The 20,484-nt window shown below is 41.9% G+C and overlaps 1 protein-coding gene across 1 annotated transcript in view; it reads left to right on the top strand.

Annotated features, from left to right (window-relative positions):
• The first annotated feature begins 1,531 nt into the window (after window positions 1-1,531).
• The window catches only part of LOC105477236 (annexin A3), a 61,496-nt gene continuing 42,543 nt past the window's right edge, over window positions 1,532-20,484 (top strand). Inside the window, exons 1-2 of the mRNA XM_011733636.2 lie at window positions 1,532-1,642; window positions 4,220-4,272. Coding sequence (XP_011731938.1) covers window positions 4,258-4,272 — 15 coding nt within the window. The 5' untranslated portion in view covers window positions 1,532-1,642; window positions 4,220-4,257. The remainder of the gene's footprint in view (window positions 1,643-4,219; window positions 4,273-20,484) is intronic.

A 20,484-nucleotide genomic window follows, 5' to 3' on the forward strand; every position in this document is an offset into this window, starting at 1 on the left:
ACACCATCCACCAGAGTAGTGTATTTACAACTGGTGAACCTACATTGACATATCATTATCACTGAAGTTCATAGCTTACATTATGGTTCACTCTTGGTGTACATTCTACGGATTTTGACAAATGTATAATGACATGTATCCACCATTATATCATACAGAGTATTTTCACTCTAAAAATCCTCTGTGCTCCACCTGTTCACCCTACCTCCCCTCAACCCCTAGAAACGATTGATTTTTTTACTGTCTCCATAGTGTTGCCTTTTCTGGAATGTCATATAGTGGGAATCATAGTATGTAGCATTTTCAAATGGGCTTCTTTCTATTAGTAATATGCATTTAAGTTTCTTCCATGTGTTTTTATAGCTTGATAGCTAATTTCTTTTCAGCGCTGAATAAAATTCTATTGTATAGATGTATCACAGTTTATTTATCCATCCACCTACGAATTACATCTTGGTTGCTTCCGAGTTTTGATACTTATGAGTAAAGCTACTATAAACATCCATGTGCAGGTGTTTGTAGCGGTAAGTTTTCAACTCCTTTGGGTAAATACATAAGGAACCCAGTGATGACTGAGTGTAAGCAATACTTTTTACTTATGTGGTCTTGGATAAATCACTTCACTTTTCTAAGCTTCAGTTTCCTTGTCTGCAAATTGTGATAAAAATAGCACCTCCTAGAGTTCCCTTGAAGATAAAAGAGGTAAGGTATTCAAGCACTTACTTCAATACCTGATACCCAATACATGGTAACTTTTTATTATCTTCTACATCCTTCCGCACACAACTGCTCATAATTCCCTCATACGAGTAGGGCTTTAATCTTTTAGCCTCGATGATTTGTTGTGCTCTTCCAAATGCCTAGAATGCCCTTCCAGGTTACCGTCTCCCTGAGCCTTTGGTTGGAATCCTCATACTAGAGGGTCAACACGTTTAGAAGAGGAATTACTGAAATAGTTGAGTTCCAAGCAGTAGCTCTGGCATTTACTGTCTGTGTAAATTTGCTGAAGTTATCCAACGTCTCTGTATCTCAATTTCCTCATCTATAAAATGGCGATAATAGTATCTACCTCATAGAGTTGTTGTCGGAGCTACTTTAATGGCAAAAACCACGATTACTTTTGCACCAACCTAATAAATCCGCTCATATTATTAAAGACGTTGAAACAGTGCCTGGTACAAAGTAAATGCCTGATCAATGTTATTGATTGTTATTAATGTTAGGTGACCGCCACCTATGCCACGCAGTGAGTTCCTTAGGTGTGGGGACAGTCTAATCTCCGAATCCACACTGCCTAGAACAAAATAAGCATTGCAGTACATTTGAGAAAGTAAAGGTGTAGTGGAAACCGAGGGCGAAATGAGGGAGTAGGGAGAAAAGGGTGGAGAAGCTTAGAGACCCGTGAGGGAGCAGAGCTGGGGCGCCTGTGTACAGGGACGGAGCCCCGCGGCAGCAGGGCGCGGCTTCCCTTTCCCGGGGCCTGGGGCCGCAATCAGGTGGAGTCGAGAGGTCGGAGGAGGGGCAGGAGGAAGGGGTGCGGTCGCGATCCAGGCTCGGAGCCAGCGAGGAGCATCAGCGCCCGGGGCGAACACCTTCGCTCGCAGTTCACTCGCACACCAGTTTCCAGCCGCCGCGCTTCGGGGTAAGTTTCGCCCCCCTGCACGTTCCAGCCAGCTTCGTCCACCGCCGCCGGCTGCCGGGTGGCTTGGGGAGGTCGCGGCGCCTCGCCCAGTTCCCCCGAGAGTGCTGCTCGACCCCTGGCAGGGCTGGCGGCTGGCGCCCGCGCCCGGCCCCAACCCAGCTGCGTGGGTACGGAGCTGGAGGGATCTCACTCCCGCATTTCAGAGTCCAGGAGACTGGGGCCCAAGGGAGGAAAAGTGCGGTGCCATGGGACGTTCATCCAGGTCTTGGTGGGGCCCAAGCAGATACTTAGCTGTCCTCGCTCCCTGAAAGCTTCGCTTATTGCAGCTAGCAGCGTAGGGGATCCACTTAGCCATCTCGGCCTCCCCAGTCCTAAAGGTCTAGGGGACAGAAAAACGCTGGGAGTCGGAAGGTTCCTCGGGTCCCCGGCATCGCAGACGGGGCTGGCTCAGAGGTCTGCTCTGTGGACTTGGAATCGCACCCACCCTGTGAGCATCTTCTCCCCTTGACATAAGCAATTTATTTTATTTTACTTATTGTTTTAGGAGGTAGAAAAAAAGTGGATTTGCATATTGAGGGTTGGAAGTTCAAGAATTTTGCTTTTTCCTGAAAAGACTCACCGTTTTCTTTGCAACAGAATCCTATTCACTAGACATGAATCATTCCCTTGGCATTTAAGTCCCCAGGTGGGAGGTTTGGATACTTGATTGCAGATGACCATATACAGGAAACTATGCAGGTGCTGGGAGGTTCTGGGTCGCTGGAGGCCCATCCGGCTACTGATAAGAAATTGCATAGCCAGGGCCGAATTCTTTCCAAGGATTTGTGTTCAGCACTGACAGCAAGACTCTGCCCTGTGGGAAAGATACATTTGCTATGTTCATCAACATCATTTTTTAAAATGTAACTAATTAAAACGTTATTGCATGAGGATATCACCTTTGGTTTTCACGAAGACAGAAAACTTCAGACTGACCAGAAAGGGAATTTTTCAATGTAAAGAAAACCAGAATCTTGTTCCCAGAACTATGTGGTTGTGTAGAGAAACCTGTTTAGAAATAACCGTAGAGGAGGAAGTAAAAGGAAATGACGTAATCCCTTTCAGGAAAGGATATGTTGAAATTCTGTTTAAGTCATTTGGCTTTCTCTGTGGAGTAATTCTTTACATCTTAAAAGTTAAATGATAGATTAGTAATAATTCTTAATAATTTTCCAATTCTACTGGATCAACGCATATTGAGGGTCAGGTTTGGTCAGGTGTGGGCAGGCAGTGGGATAAGGCAGAAGCATAGGGGTTAGGTTCATACCTTTAGCGTCTAGCTGCCTCCATGCAGTAGGGGTCCACTCACTAGCTGTGTGACTGTGGGACGTTACCATACCTCTCTGGCCCCAGCTTCTTCATATGCAGAACGAAGATGTAATACCTAACTCACTGGATGATTGTGTGCCTTGTATTAAATCATTCATTTAATCAATACTTTTTTTTTTTTTTTTTAAATATCTACTGTGCCCCAGTGCACACAGATAAGAAGAGTCTCCAGCCTTGTGAAACTGACCTCGTTCAATGCTGGCAACACCCCCTTCTTCACTTTTTAAAGATAAGGAAATTGAGGCCCAAAGAAACTGTGTTTAGCTTTAAGAGGCAAAATGAGAACTAATAATACCTTGTTTTCACTGTATAGGATGGTTTCACTTCTGAGTTTTAGACTTCATAATAGTTTATCTGACTGTAACCCCTCATAAGTCAAAGAGCATCTATTTAGAGAGATACCGTGTTTGACTCTAACTAGAGAGTCAACTGCCCTAGGCTACAGGGAGCCTGAAAAAACCAGGGCAACATATTTCCAGAGACTAATAGTGTAATTTCCCACTGAACTTTGCTCTAGGGGTGTCAGGGAATTTTTAGAATATTTTGTTCCCAGGAAGGGTGGGAGCAACTTGCATTTCTAAATCAACCCTGGAGATATGCCAGCTTGTTTGAATAATATCTATTTCAGAAAAATGTGTCTGGCTTCCCAATCAAAGAACTGTCCCTTTCACCTCTGCACCCCACCAAGGACTGGACCACCTCCTCAAAGAGCAGACGTGTCTTTATAAGACTGTAGGCTTGGAGTCTTTTAAAATGTACATAGAGGTTTCACAATCAAGCACATGGAATCCAATTGAAGGCAGCTAAACTTTGTGTTGATTTGGTGAGGAGGAGCAAAATCCTATGTTTTTGTTGTTATTGATCCCGTAGTGGTAGCCTGTCAGTAATCAGCATAGTTCTGCTGGACTTTAAATAAGTCAAACATTGGCTTTTCAGGAAGTATATTTGTAAGCATCTTAAGTACAAAGATTTTCTTCTGTCTCTTGTCTTGAAGTCCAGGTCTAGCACAGTCCCTTGCATATGGTAGATGCTCAGGAAATGTTTGTTTAGCAAATGGGATACCCAAAGTCAGATATATCCTCTTCCTGAGCAGGTTTTCTGTGAATGTTGACATCTGCTTTCTGGATTCAAGATTGAGGGTTGGACTGAGATTATTGTGTTCTAAATCACATATTGATACCATTTACTAATTTTTTTTTCTTTTAATAGATTAGTGTGATCTCAGCTCAAGGCAAAGGTGGGATATCATGGCATCTATCTGGGTAAGTAAAAATTAAGCCTTCACAACACAGTAACATGTATGAGTCAAACCAAAACACAGAAAGTCAAGATAGCAAGAAAAATTTTATGAAAGTTGTTAAGTTTATCTGGCAAAATCAACATTCCAGAAAAGCCAGAGGATGTCAAAAATAATAAAATATTTTAAAAAATGCATTGTAAAGTTACATAGTTAAAATAATTTATGATGACACCAAAGCAGAAAGGTCAAAATCAGATAATAAATTTGGTATATAATTTGGGAATTTATTATATGAAAAAGATGACATATCGGAGAAGAAGAGATGGGTTATTCAATAAATGTTAGGAAAAATTCTAGCTGTTTGGGTAAAAAGTAAATCTGTATTCCTTTTTCTGCCTTACAATAAAATAAATTCCATGTGGATAAAATACAGAAATGAAGAAAATGAAATATGAATGGGCTGGGTGTAGTGGCTTACACCTGTAATGCTAGCACTTTGGGAGGCCTAAGTGGGTGGATCACCTAAAGCCAGGAGTTCGAGACCAGCCTGGCCAACATGGTGAAACCCTGTCTCTACTAGAAATACCAAAATAGCCCAGTATGATGGCACACGCCTGTAATCCCAGCTACTCAGGAGGCTGAGGCAGGAGAATCGCCTGAACCTGGAAGGTGGAGGTTGCAGTGAGCTGAGATCACGCCACTGCACTCCAGCCTGGGAAACAGAGTGAGAATCCATCTCAAAAAAAAAAAAAAAAAAGAAAAGAAAAAGAAATATGAATGGATTGAAGAATAATCTTGGAGTGGGGAAGGCGCTTAGAACTGTGACACAAAACCAAAGGCCTAAAATAAAAATATTGATCTATTTTAACTACATACAAGTTTATAATTATGACAGCCAACAATCCCATTGGTAGAGGCAGAAGACAGCTCACAGGGAAAAAATATTTGCAGCACATTAGGCAAAAGACTTATTTCCTTAACATGCAAATAACTTGAATAAATCAGTTTAAAAAATGAACTTGACAGAAAAAATCGTAAGGGACATAAACAGGACATAAAAAGAATTATAAGTGTCCAATAACATCAGAACGTGCTACAAGATCAGACACGGTGGCTCACACCTATAATCCCAGCATTTTGAGAGGCCAAAGTGGGAGGATCATTTGAGCCCAGAAGTTCAAGACCAGCATGGGTAATATGGCAAGACCCAGTCTCTTAAAAAAAAAAAACAAACCTAAAAATCAGCTGAACGTGGTGGGGCATACTCATGGTCCTAGATACTCAGGAGGCTCAGGTGGGAGGATCGTTTAAGCCAAAGAGGTGGAGGCTGCAGTGAGCCATGTTCATGCCACTGTACTCCAGCTTGGGTGACAGAGTGAGACCCTATCTATTTTTTTTTTTAATCCTGCATCTCACTCAGAATTGAAGAAACAAAAATATCGTGATGAGAAACCCTTTTCTACCTAAGAGATTGGTGAAGGTTAAAAAAAAAAAAGTAATGTAGAGGATGTGGGCAAGGTGATATTTTTATTATCTGTTCATAGGAGAGTAAATTTAGTACACTTTTGGATGGTATTTTGACAATATCTATCAGTCCTTAAATGCACACGTCCTTTAAACCCAGTAATTCCACTTGTGGGTATGTATCTTTAGATAAACTTGCATAAGGTTGAAAAAATAGGGGCCCAACTACATTTGTTTGTATTAATGAAAACATGTGGACAGCATAAATGTCCATCCATGCGGTAGGAATAAGTAAATTACTCATTTATAACTTATAGGCATTTTTATGTGATCATTAAAACAAATGGGCAAAAAGTGGATCAGCTGTATGTGAACTGACATTAAAAAAGTCCCAAGATATAATAATTTAAAAAATTGCCAGGTGCGGAGGCTCACACCTGTAATCCCAGCACTTTGGGAGGCCAAGGCGGGTGGATCATGAGGTCAGGAGATCGAGACCATCCTGGCCTTAGTAGAGACGGGTGAAACCCCGTCTCTACTAAAAATATATATTAAAAAAACATTAGCCGGGCGCAGTGGCGGGCGCCTGTAATCCCAGGTACTCGGGAAGCTGAGGCAGGAGAATGGCGTGAACCCGGGAGGCGGAGCTTGCAGTGAGCGGAGATAGCGCCACTGCAGTCCGGCCTGGGTGAAAGAGCGAGACTTCTGTCTAAAAAAATTTAAAAAAAAAAAATCAACTTAGCGAATAATATGTACAGAGGGATTCTGTTTAAAAGAAAGAACAAAGAAAATAAACAACATACAGAAAGACTATTATATGAAAACTTTGTGGAAAGGTAGAATTGTGAGAGCACTTTTACTTTTCAATATATCACCTTCTGTACTGTTTGAATTTTTTTTAATCATGAGCATACATTATATTTTATAAGTAAGGGGCAGGGCAAGTTTAAAGAAAAGCCTGTGCAGATGTGACCATCCCTTGGCCTGGGCAGTATGGATGGAAGGTGTGCTGTTGGAAGGCTTTGTTTGGCCCAAATTACTCCCTTCCCACTGGCTAGGCTAATCTCTCATCTTTCATCTGAAATCCCTGCTGCTTTTATGAACATCTCATAGAGTCAGATGAAAAAAGCATCTCTCCAAAATGCTGGTGTTAAAAAAAGTCTCCCTCTGGCCCTTGCCCATGAGTAAATTGACATGAAATTAGTTGAGCAGGCTCTCCCGCTGACACCTTCAAAGGCGTGGCATGTTTCTGAAGGGCTAGGAGAGACCCAGGTGAGTGTGATCAAGGTTGTATTCATTTCCTATTGCAGCTGTGACAAATTACCATAAATTTAGCAATGTAAAACAACACCCATTTATTATCTCACAGTTCTGTATGTTAGAAGCCTGAAATGGGTCTCACAGCACTAAAATGAAGGTGTTGTTGGGACTGCGTGCCTTTCTGGAGGACTTTGGGAAGAATCCTCTTCCAAGCCCGTTTAGGTTGTTGGTAGAATTTAGTTCCTTGTAGTTGCAGAATTGAGCCCTTAGTCCTTGCTGGCTGCCAGCAGAAGCTGTCTTTGGCTCCTGCAGGCCTCTGCCTGTCATTGTACGTGGCCCCTACATCTCAGAACCAGCAATAATGCGTCAGATCTTTCTTATGCTTGGAATCTCTTTTCTGCCTTTCTCTTCTCCCTCCAGCTGAATATATTTCTCTGCTTTTAAGGGCGCGTGTGATTAAATTGGGCCCACCTGGATAACGTGGGCTAATCCCTGTGTTTTAAGGTATGGAACCTTAATTACGTTTGCAAAGTCCCTTTCATCATGGAACACAATATATTGACAATTTCCATGGATTATGGTGTATACATTTTAGGAGGCTGTTGTTCTGCCTACCACAAGGGCTAGGAGTATGGCTACATCAGGGATGGTAGCATTTGGCATCAGATAGCAGGAAAGAGGTGGGGAGGGGTCACAAAGGGGAGGCTAACCTGAGCCTGGAGAGCAAACCCTCACATGGAGAAAGAGTCCCTAGCCAGAGAAGGGCTCCTGCTCTCCCTGGGTTTTTGTTTTGTTTTGTTTTGTTTTCCTATTTACCTCCTCTCCCTCTATTAAAGAACTAATATCTGTGAGTGAGATCTCAGAGAGCAAAAATTAAGAACAACTCAGAACCGCTATGGAAAACAAGATAGCAATTCTCCAAAAAATTAAAACTAGAACTACCACATGCTCCAGCAATCCCATTTCTGGATATATATCCAAAGGCAATGAAAGCAGGATCTTAAAGAAAGATATCTGTATACCCATGTTCACTGCAGTACTTTTTACAATAGCCAAGAGGTGGAAACAGCCCAGTTTCCATGGACAAGAATGAATAAACAAAATGCGGTACATACACACAATGGAATATTATTCAGTCTTTTAAAAACACATGTTGTGTGACAGGAAGAAACCCCTGTCACATGCTACTGTATGGGCGAGCCTTGAGCCCATTATGTTAAGTGAAATAAGTCAGTCCCAAAGAGACAAAATGCTGTATGATTCCATTGATACGAGGTATCCAAAGCAGTCAAATTCATAGGAACAGAAGGCAGACTGGTCGTTAGGAATGAATAAGGAAAGAGAAAAAGAGGAGTTGTTTAATGTGTAGAGTTTCAGTTCTGAAAGATGAAAAAGTTCTGAAGATGTTTCAAAACAATGTGAATATTCTAACCACTACTGAACCGTACACTTAGAAATGGTTACTATGGTAAAAACCCTCAGATTTCCAATTGTAAATATTCTTATCACAAAGTTTTATGTGTTCTTTTTTTCTCTCTGCCACACGAAAGCACATACACACTCAAACGTAAATAAGCAATCAAGTCCTTGCATTTCTACATAACTGTATACGTGGTTATGTGTATGATTAGTTTATTACAGTGCTATGATCAAGGGAGAAGTCATTAGTTGCAATTTCAATGCATTACCATTGAAGATGAAAGAATGGCTGGTTTCTTAGGTCTTTTATATTCTATCCAAGGGTGTTGCAACCCTACCATTGTTTCAGATGAATCAACAGTCTGTGTTGCATTAGTATTTCCTTTGCTTGCAAATTTTGAATATCTCTGTTCAGACATATGTTCTACCACTTCACCCTTGATGAAACGGTCTGATATCTTGTTGGTCTGTACTCCTTGGACTCAGGGTCCCTTGTCATATGTTGCCTGTAGGTCCATAGCAAGCACTCAGGAAGCCCACCAATTAGAATGTCTTAGAACATGACATTTTATTAAGCTACCACAGCAGTATTTTTTCTGTGTACTTTCTGTAATACAATGCTGGCTTTCTTATGTAAATACTCTGAGCTCTTTCCTCCTTGATCAATTCCTAACTTACATTTACAGAATAATAATAAATGTAATTCCTATTTGTTTGAACTCTCAAATTAGAATTTTTATTATGGTACTAGAATTTTTCTTTCTCTCTCTTTCTTTTCTTTTCTTTTTTTTTTTTTTTTTTTTTTTTTGACAGAGCTTCACTTTGTCATTCAGGCTGGAGTGCTGTGGTGCAATCACAGCTTGCTGCAGCCTCGACCTCCTGGGCACAAGCGATCCTACTGCCTCAGTCTCCTGAGTAGCTGGGACCACAGGCATGCCCCAGCATGCCCAGCTAATTTTTAAATTTTTTTGTAGAGATGGGGACTCACTGTGTTGCGCAGGCTGGTCTTGAACTCCGGAGCTCAACTGATCCACCCGCATTGGCTTTCAAAAGTGCTGGGATTACTGGTGTGAGCCACCGCACCCAGTGGTGCTAGAATTTTTTAAAATTAACTCGCAATCATTGTAATCACCATGAATTGTTATTAACATCCTAACTTGGTATCCATTCTCCTTTCACCACTCCAAACTCCAGTTTACAAAATGAGGAAAGGGAATATAGAGGCACTCTGCAACCAAGGGATAAGAGAAGTTTTATGAAAACATATTACCTAAATACAATGCCTACTAACTTTGTTTTGAAGTTCATCCAAAACAGTTAAACAATTAAAGCAGCAAGTACCTAGTTCGACAGGCTCTGCTGGGAGCAGAATGAAGACAGTCTAACCACAGTCTTAACTCTCCCTTTCAGAACTCCCTAATCATTTAAAAGGTAGGCTCTTGAGCAAATTGCTTAGTCCTTCTCTACTTCAGTTTCCTCATCTACAAAACAGGTATGGTAATAGTGCCTATCTCATCTAGGGTTTGTAAGCATTAAGCCAGTTCATGTAAAATGTATTAGCAGTGCCTGGCATGGAGTGAGCACTCAATAAATGTTAGTTTTAATCAGCATGATTTCAATATATTAATTTTATTCTAAAATGTATTTCTTGCCAAATAATATTGCGCAACTGTTTTTGTAGAGGGGCTTCTGCCTATTTCCTGGGCATGATTTTATTACACATGAGTAGCCCCCTCTCCCCATTGGAATGGTTCTTTCAGCCATCTAAAAGAGATGGCATATCCTCAATCAAATTCCTTCTGGCCACTCTTATTTTCAACATTTTATAATATTTTAAACACATATATATTTCTAAAGACATAAAAATCCTCCCTTTCCACTCCTAGTGGGCATACTGGAATACATTTCTGACACTGACTACCCAGCGTTAGCATCAGATTCCACAGCATTAAGGGCTCAGTCCTCCGCAAAACTGCCCTCACTTCAGATATCAGTTCAAGTCTCAGGAATCACCTGCACTGTGGCCAACTGGCTATAAATTTGGGGGTTTCCATGACCCTCTGAAATTAAAGAATTCCCTAGAATGATTCACAGAACTCACTGAAAGTGTGATCCTTATGAATGCAAGTTTATTATGAGGGGTACACATGGGCAAGCTCTGGAAGGGTCCTGGACCCAGAGACTCCATGCCCTCTCCCTGTGGCGTCAGGGCACCTCACCCTCCCTTTGTGTCAGTGTGTTCAATAACCAGGAAGCTCCTCTGAGCCTCAGTGTCCAGAATTGTAATTGGAGTTCCATTATGTAGGCGCAATTGATTGATTAAATTGTTTGCTACATGATTGAACTCAATCTCCAGCCCCTCTTTCATCCTCAGAGGTCCGGCTGACCAGAGTTGCAACCCTGTGATCACAGGGCTAATCTTTCTGGAGACCAGCCATCATTCTAAGGCTATCTAAGAGTATGCCATGAGTCACCCCAATTGCATCACAAAGTCACTGCTATCACTCAGGAAATTCCAAGGGTTTTTGAAGCTCTGTGCCAAGAACCAGTACAAAGACCAGATACATTCCTAATTGTACTACACATATATAACTCACATTAAGGCACACAGTTTCCAATATATATTATTTTATTTTTGACTAACGTTACATTAAAAATAAGGTTATATTAGTTCCAATGGCACTGGCTATTTATGTTGATCAGAAGCTCTGATTGTTAGATATATTTTTCATATATGGGAAAAATGGGAAAATGAATTAATGTTTGGTAATAAATATAGATTGGCAAGACAGAATCATTCAAAACATGGCATCCATGTAGAAGATATTGAAAAAGGAATCCATGGTGGTAGAAATGTGGGGGGAAGGCTACCAGGACAGACCCTTGCAGATGGGAAAAGCTACTCCATGATCATGTGTTCATGGTGAGAGTTAGAAGGCACAGCCTCCCTTCCCTACCGAACTCTTCCACTCTGGAGGGAGCAAGACTGGTGCAGTTTGACACATGAGGACACACTCGTCTCATTTCCACTGTTAACCCAGAGGAATGGCAGTAGTGGTAGGGCTGTTAGGAAAGGTGCAATGTGCTAACATGAGAGAGAATTTTGGGAAGATAATGCCTTTCAAATTCTGTCCCATGGAAGATACCAGCTCTGGACATTTGGATGCTGCTATTACTGGGTTCAAAGAGTTTGTGAGTGTCCTGTCCAGTTTCATACTTCTTGCTTTGACACAGACATCCCATTAGACCTTTCTTTCCTGGTATAGTTGCTCTTCTTTGCTATGCAGATTTAAAACATGTGTGAGGAGAAACCTGTGTTCATGCATGTGATTGTGCTGAACTCCTCCTCTGGTCTTCCTCCCATCTACCACATCCGGGAATGGAATATCAAGATGGTGACTATTTTCACTGAAAGAAACTTTTCACATCCCAAGCAGAACAGGTATCTTCCCTGGTTAGGTGCTGTTCAAGTCTGCTGTGTGTTTTAAACCATGTTCCCTGAAACTGCTTTAGGTAAATATTGGCATTTAGACAGGTACACAAATGGTCTATTGCAGAAAGTTGATTTAAAACAGGTTAGACCTGGATTTCAAATCAAAACATTTAAGCTTTGTTTAATGTTTCCAAAGCCTGGAAAATTTCTCATCTGAGTGAGAGCAGAGAGGCTTCCTAGGAATGAGTGGAATGAACACTAAAAAGCTGTTCTTGGCCGGGCGCGGTGGCTCAAGCCTGTAATCCCAGCACTTTGGGAGGCCGAGACGGGCAGATCACGAGGTCAGGAGATCGAGACCATCCTGGCTAACATGGTGAAACCCCGTCTCTACTAAAAATACAAAAAATTAGCCGGGCGCGGTGGCGGGCGCCTGTAGTCCCAGCTACTCAGGAGGCTGAGGCAGGAGAATGGCGTGAACCTGGGAGGCGGAGCTTGCAGTGAGTGGAGATCGCACCACTGCACTCCAGCCTGGGCCACAGAGTGAGACTCCGTCTCAAATAAATAAATAAATAAATAAATAAAATAAAATAAAATAAAATAAAATAAAATAAAATAAAATAAAATTCTGTTCTTTGCCATTCTCTGACGTTAGCCCAACTGTGAAGGAGGGAGGGTCCCTCTTTTATATTTAATCATGATAAAGTGATAGTATGCAAAGCTAATGTTTAGCCATTGGAAGAGCCTGGTAAATCAGAGGTAAAGAGGAAAAAAAGTTTTAGATCAGACAGCAAGGAATGTAAAGTGGAGAAGGTACGATTTGTTCTCTTCAAAGTCTATTTTTTTGGTGGATGTAAAGCAGTTAGATAAAAAAGAAGTATATAGAGTGCTGAGCAATAAAATGAATACACAGGTCTCACATGAATTATAAGAGAAAAAATCAAAACAGGAGAAAATTCTCATCTATCCCTTCATTATCAGATCTTTGCTTCTTTCATTTGTAACTCTTTGTGTTTGATTCAGCACCTCATGTAGGTTCTGGAGGCATGTTTCAATAGGAGTAGGACAGCCCCATGTGAACAGGGTTTAAGAAAGGTGAAGACTGCATTTGTAGAATTTTTAACATATGGCATGGAGCTCTGAAAAGTCTGACAGTGGCATTTGAGAATTATTGAAAGAAACAGGATGCAGAACAAGAAAGCATTTTTTATTCATTTATTCACTCAACTAATTTTTACCACATATCTTTTATGTGCCAGATATTGGCTCTGGCAACACAGTAGAGAAAGAGAAATAAAAAAGCAGGGAGCCTACATTTTATTAGGGAAGACAGACAATAAATGAGAAATAAATGTACAGTATAAAAAGACAGTTTTAAGTGCTCCGGGGAAAAGCAAAGGTGGATATTAGGTATGATGGGGCATGTGATTTTCTGCTCAGATATATGAGTAGAAGTCAACGTGGCATGAGACGGTGAGCTGAGAGAATATCTTGGGAAAGAGCAGCCAGGCAGAGGGAATGACAAGTGTAAGCTCTGAGGCAGATGGGCAAGACACATTTGAATGCAATAGGAAGATTCCCACGAAGCAATAATAGGGGTACAAGATTACAAGGGGATTGGGGGAGGTATTACAGTCCTCTTTTATGATACTTTAATATCCTCCAAAGGCCACAGAGAGTCCCAAAAAGTCTTCACATGGACTATTCAAGGAGTTTCCATTCTCTAGGTTTAGTTTACATTAGGAAGCATTCTTAAATCTGCAGCAACTTCTTGTTAGGATTATCGCTTTTTAAAAAAACTCATAAATAACCCATAAAATAATGCATTTGCGATGATGTCCGGTAGACATCATTGATCTTAACCATTTATGTAAGAAATATTCTGCCCGGAATATTACAAACGGGAGACATCCCTGATCTCAGTCCCTCACAGGTTTCTCATCCTCATAGGAGTGAGGTGGATAGAATAAGCGTCCCCAAATCCTGCAAAGCCAGTGCTGTGGTCTAAATGTCTGTGTTGCCCCGCCTCCCCCACCAACCTGCCCCTTATTCATAGGTTGAAATCCTGACCTTCAGGATGATTGTGTTGGGAGATGGGATCTTTGGGAGGTGATTAGTTTAGGTGGGGATTATTGCCCTTTTGAAAGAGGTCTGAGGGAACTTGGTCACGTCTTCTACCATGTGAGAACACAGCCAGAAGGTGCTGTATATGAACCATAAAGTGGAACTTCACTAGACACCAAATCTGCTGGCACCTTGATCTTGGATTTTTAGCCTCCAGAATAGTGAGAAATGAATTTTTGTTATTTATAAGACACCCAGTTTATGGTATTTTGTTATATCAGCCTGGAATGCTAAGGCAGACAGCCAAGGGCCATTTAAGAAGAGGTGGATTCTGTATTTCAGTGAGACAAATTCCCTATATTTCTTCATATACCCAGGAAGATATAAATTCTCTATGTATTCCTGTTAGATTTCAGGACCCTTAGACAGAGGCATCTCCTGCAGAAGTTAGACTTGCACAGGGCTGAGTATGTGGCCAGAGTAGCCACATTGGTCTTCAACTCTTTTGTGACCCTTGGCCAAGAGGAGAATTTGCTCAAGAACTCTTAACTAGGTTAAGCACTTTACTTTGATTGTAGAACAAAGAGATAATCCACAAATACTGGTGCTAGATGACTCAAAAGAAGATGAATATAAATTTTTTATAATCTGCTTTAAACAAATACATGAAAATTATTCTGAGAAAGATGTTTTTGTTGATAAAGTCTCTGGGGAGGCCCCGTGTTTCCAGCTCAATCCATATAGTTGGGTTTGCTACCTTTGTCAGAGAAACCCTGAGCTCTTGGAGAGACAGGGAGAAAGACATAACAGAATCACCAGACACAGTCATGCATTTCATGTCTCTGGTGTACTAGAAAACACTCAACTTCTGAAGTATCTCCCAAATCTCCCAGGATACAATGGGAACTTTGATTTCTAGACTATTGGTATGTGAAGGAAGCAACTCATCAGGCAGCCAACTATCTAGTGTAGAGCTTGGAGAAAGTCCACACTGTGAGATGTCATTGTCTTGCTTTCATATTCTTACTTAGCAAACTCATTCACAGTTACGTATTAAGCCCCTATCTGGGGACTGAGCACTGGGCTTCCAGCTGGATAAATAGGAGTGAGTGAAACAAATGTCTCTGCCTTCTGGAACTTTGTTTTAGAGGAGGTGGAGAGACAGATATAAACAACAAGAGGTATTACTCAATGCTGAATGCCCTAACAATGGAGAGGTGGCTGAGATGCAGAATAACAGTAGAAGACCTACTCAGATCAAGTGCCAAAGAAGGCCTGTTAGAGAAGATGCTCTTTAAAGAGAGGACTGAAGTTCAAAACCATTCCAGGTAGAGAGAATAACACAAAACAAGGCATTAAGGTGGGAAAGAGTTCATTGTATACCAGCTTGACTTTCAAAGAACTGAAGTGTGGTGGGAACTCCACCTCTCATCTGGAGAGAGTGGCTCCAGATAAGAGCCATGAAGGGGATTGGGCCAAACCACACGGGGCCCTATGGACCAGTGTAAGGAGTTTGGACTCTATTCAATGTGAAACAGGGGCGTGACAATATCTGACTTAGATCTTTTTTTTTTTGTCATTGTTGTTGTTGAGATGGAGTCTTACTCTGTTGCCCAGACCAGAGTGCAGAGGTACAATCTCAGCTCACTACAACCTCCACCTCCTGGGTTCCAGCGATTCTCCTGCCCCAGCCTCCCGAGTAGCTGGGATTACAGGCTCCTGCCACCATGCCTGGCTAAATTTTTGTATTTTTAGTAGAGGCGGAGTTTCATCATATTGGCCAGGCTGGTCTCGAACTCCTGACCTCAGGTGATCCATCCGCATTGACCTCCCAAAGTGCAGAGATTACAGGTGTGAGCCACCGCACCTGGCCTAACTTAGATCTTTAACAGATCCCTTGGCTGCTATGTGGGAAATGGCTGGAGATGGGCAGTAAGACGTGGAGAGGGACATGACTCAGATGTTCAAGTACAGGAGAGCGATGATTGTGACTTGGACAAGAGCAGGAGCAAAGAAGGTGGGAAGGAGTGCACATGAGATTATCTTCTTAAAATAGTCTCAGCAGGCCTTGCTGATGGATGGAATTCAGAGGGAAAGGCAGGTGGAGGAATCAAAGGGGACTCCCAGGTTTCTGGTGGCTGATGGTTGGTCCTTTTCCAGGGAGGGGGAAGATTGAGGAAACTCAGCAAATTGGGGATGAACACAGAAACTGGAGCCAGATTTCCTAGGTTCAAATCCTAGCTGTGCCACAAACTAGCTATGTGACCTCGGCAAGTGTCTTAACCTCCCTGGACCCTCTTTTCTCTTCTATAAAATCAGGGTATTAATTTTACCTACCTCATAGGGTGGTTTTGAGGATTAAATGATCAGATATATGTGAAATATGAGTAAATACTATGTAAGTGTCAGATGGGGGAAGAAACAGCTTGGGAGGAAACACTGAGTTGCTATATGAGATATCAAAACAAATACATGGAGGAGACATTGAATATGCAAGAGCAGTGCTCAAAACGGAAGTCTGGGCTAGAGCTATAATGTGGGATTTGTGTGTATACAGAAGAGGGAGTGGAAGAAATAACCCACAGCAGGATTAGTGGGAAAGAAAAGAGAGAGCCACTTTCTACTTTAGAAGTGCCTACTTTATAGAGGTCAGACAAAGGTGAGTGCATCCTGGAGAGGTGGGAAGAAACCTAGGAGGTGAGACACAGGAGCCAATAGAAGGCAGGCTAGCTGTGAGTGACACACGCTCCAAGGGGTCAAGTCTTCTTATTATAACTCATGTGTCATGGAAAATACAACATCAATGGCTCTTTTGTCCCTGTCTTCCCTGATTCCTGAATCACATTCATCTTTCTACTCCATCCCACACCCTCCTCTGTTCTCACATTCCAGTCCTCTTGCTCTGGCACTGCCCTGATAATGAAATCACTGTATTTAAAAAAGAAAAGCTGAACTATTCACAATAGCAAAAATATGGAATCAACCTAAGGTTTATCAACAGAGGATTGAATTAAGAAAATGTGGTGGTATACACACACATACACACACACACACACACACACACACTATAGAATACTACTCATCCATAAAAAATATGAAATCATGTCTTTTGCAGGAACATGAATGGAACTGGAGGCCATCATCCTCAGTGAAATGACTCAGAAACAGAAAATCAAATACCACATGTTCTAACTTATAAGTGGGAGCTAAACAATGGGTACACATCGATATTGAGAGTAGAATAATAGAGACTGAAGACTTCAAAAGGTGGGAAGGTGGGAGGGGCTAAGAGTTGAAAATTACCTGTTGAACACAGTGTTCACTTGTCAGGTGACGGATACACTAATAAAAGCCAAGACTTCACCACTATGCACCATCTGCACGTAAGAAATCTGTACTTGTACCCCCTAAATATGTTTTAAAAATTTTAAAAAGAAAAGCTGAAAAGCACGAATATTTTTTCTTTAAGTGAGTGCAAGAACAAATATAAGCATTTCTTCAGACCTTTGGACACATTACGAGCAAAGCCCTGATGTCAGCTTGGCATCTCTCAGGCATCCCAGTGGCTGCCAGTCTTGCTGCTGTGGACGTTCAGCACCGCCTACTTCTCCTGACTGCCCTGTGGGCTGCAGCGTGTGCCCGCAGTAGTGGTGGGAGCCTTCTGTTTGTGCATCATCTTCCACAGGCACAGCGATCATTGCCAGCCAGTGGGACTTCTCCCAGGTGAGGATCCTTTTAGGCGAGGCCCCTAGGATTTGCCCTGTAGGAACTGGTTGGTTACCAGTATTTGTCTCTGGCCTTTACCTGCTATATTAGTTTCCTAGGGCTGCAGTAATAAAGTACCACAAGCTGCTGGCTTCGAACGACATAAATGTATTATCTCACAGTTCTGGAGGCTAGAAGTCTAAAATCAAGGTGTGGGCAGGGCCATCCTCCCTCTGAAACCTGTAGGGCAGTCCTTCTTAGCTTCTTCCTGGTTTCTAGTGGTTAACTGGTATAGAGGAGTAACAGTAACCCCCGTAGGTTCTTAGTTGGAAAGGACCTTTGTTACAAAAGACAGATTGGACAAGAGAAAACCAAACAGAAGTTTATTAACATGTGTATTTTGAGTATACATGGAGACACCCAGAGAATGAGTGGTTTTCACAGAGGTGGCTTTGAATTTCAGCTTATATAGCATCTTCAACAAAGAACAGCAAATTTTTAGTAACAAGACGGCAGAAAGGTATCGGGAGAACCCACTCCCGATGCTTAACGTGGGTTCTTTTCTGTTTCCTAAGTGTCTCGGCTGGGTTGAGAAATAAAGGGAAATAGCACAAGAGAGAGAAATTTAAAGCTGGGTGTCCGGGGGAGACATCACATGTCGGCAGGATCCCTGATGTTCCCCCAGACGTAAAACCAGCAAGTTTTTACTAGCAATTTTCAAAAGGGGAGGGAGTGCATGAATAGGGTGTGGGTCACAGAGATCACATACTTCACAAGGTAATAAAATATCACAAAGCAAGTGGAGGCAGGGCGAGATCACAGGACCACTGGATGAGGCGAAATTAAAATTACTAATGAAGTTTTGGCACGCATTGTCATTGATAACATCTTATCAGGAAACAGGGTTTGAGAGCAGACAACCTGTCTGACCAAAATTTATTAGGTGGCAATTTTCCTCGTCCTAATAAGCCTGAGAGTGCTACAGGAGACGGGGCTTATTTCGTCCCTTTGGCTTCGACCATAAAAGACGGCACATGCTTCTAAAGGGGCCATTTATAGGCCTACCCTCAGGGCGCATTCTCTTTCTCAGGGATGTTTCTTGCTGAGAAAAAGAATCCAGCGATGTTTCTCCTATTTGCTTATGAAAGAGGAGAAATATAGCTCTGTTCCATCCGGCTCACCGGCGGCCAGTTCAAAGTTACCTCTCTTGTTCCCTGAACATCGCTGTTATCCTGTTCTTTTTTAAGATGCACAGATTTCATATTGTTCAAACACACATGCTCTACAAACAATTTGTGCAGTTGACACAATCATCACAGGGTCATGAGGTGACAATCATCCTCCTCAGTTTACGAAGAAGATGACGGGGTTAAGAGATTAAAGACAGGCATAGGAAATCACAAGGGTATTGACTGGGGAAGTGATAAGTGTCCATGAAATCTTCACAATTTATGTTCAGAGATTGCAGTAAATACAGGCATAAGAAATTATAAAAGTATTAATTTGGGGAACTAATAAATGTCCATGAAATTTTCACAATTTATGTTCTTCCGCCACGGCTTCAGCCAGTCCCTCCATTCGGGGTCCCTGACTTCCCGCAACAGAAAGGGACCTTTGAATCTCTGTGGGCAGCAACTTGCAGGTGGGTGGTGAAGAAAGGCAAGTAACTTACAGATAAAGGTTAGTTAATGCAGCTTGCTAGTATAAATTCTTCTAATACCATTGTCAGGCTGATAAGGGTCTTAAACTGTCTTCAGTCTTTAACCTTTGTAACTGTAGTCAGGAGGGCAGAATACCTTTTGTCTTCATAAATCTTTGTCCTGCTTTTAGGCAAATGGAGGAAAGAGATCTCTTGAGTATCTGTTTCTTCTTGTCTTCAACAATCCTTCATATTTTGAAGAGGCACATTCCGGTCTCACACACCGGCAGCTTGCAGCTGTGTAACTCCAGTCTCTGCCTTCACCATCACATCACATTCTTTCTGTATGTCTCTGCCTTTACGTGGCTGTCATATAAGGACACCAGTGGTATTGGATTGGGGGCCTGCCAATGTGACCTCATCTTAATTAATTACATCTGCAACAACCTGGTCCCCAAGTAAGGCCACATTCTGTGGTACTGTGGGTTGGGGCTTTAATGTATTTTTGGGGGGACACAGAATTCAACCCGTAACACCTGCCCACTTGACTGCGTTTTATTTCAGGGCCTTTTTCTTACAGTAAACTTTCTTTGGTTTGGAAGCGTGCTTTTTACTTGAAAAATTGAACTGGAAGTCTTACAGTTTCCAGGTTTGATTGCTTTATTTTTTCGTAATCTACTCCATTTTTCCTTGTATCATAAAAGCTTCATGACCCAACACAGCATCTTGACATTGAGCAGAGAGCCGTCCTTTCTCCCCGGCTCTTTGAGAGCTCCTTGTCCTGGAGTTTTATCTGAGGCTTTGATTTGAAGCCTCAATTTTTGGATGTGGCCTTTATAGGGCTTTCTGAAGTGATGAGTGATCTGGTTTCACTGCATCTTCAAAATGTCCCTGCAGCAACCGCTATTCTTGCTCTGTAGCATTTGGCTTTAAATATGTTTCATATCAACAGGGTTGGCACCTTCTGTTTTTCTCTTCCACTCATCCTTTTGAATGTAAATGTTTAATTTCTTGCAAACTCAGTACACTTTGCATGAAGAAATAGGTGCAACTGGCTTTTGTGAGTCAAAAGCAGACTGGCCTCTCCCAAGGGTAATAGCAAACAGTTCCCCAGGCCCAGCTGGGCCATGCAGTGGCTTCAAGACATCATGTGCTAAGGCTGACCTCCAAAGGATGATTTTTAGAAGATAAAGGGAGATTATGTTGTCTTTAAAAAGATGGTTTAAATGAGATGCAGGCTAGTCTAGTTTAGG

This window comes from Macaca nemestrina, chromosome 3 (assembly GCF_043159975.1).
Source record: "Macaca nemestrina isolate mMacNem1 chromosome 3, mMacNem.hap1, whole genome shotgun sequence".
In the NCBI taxonomy this organism is placed as follows: Eukaryota; Metazoa; Chordata; class Mammalia; order Primates; family Cercopithecidae; genus Macaca; species Macaca nemestrina.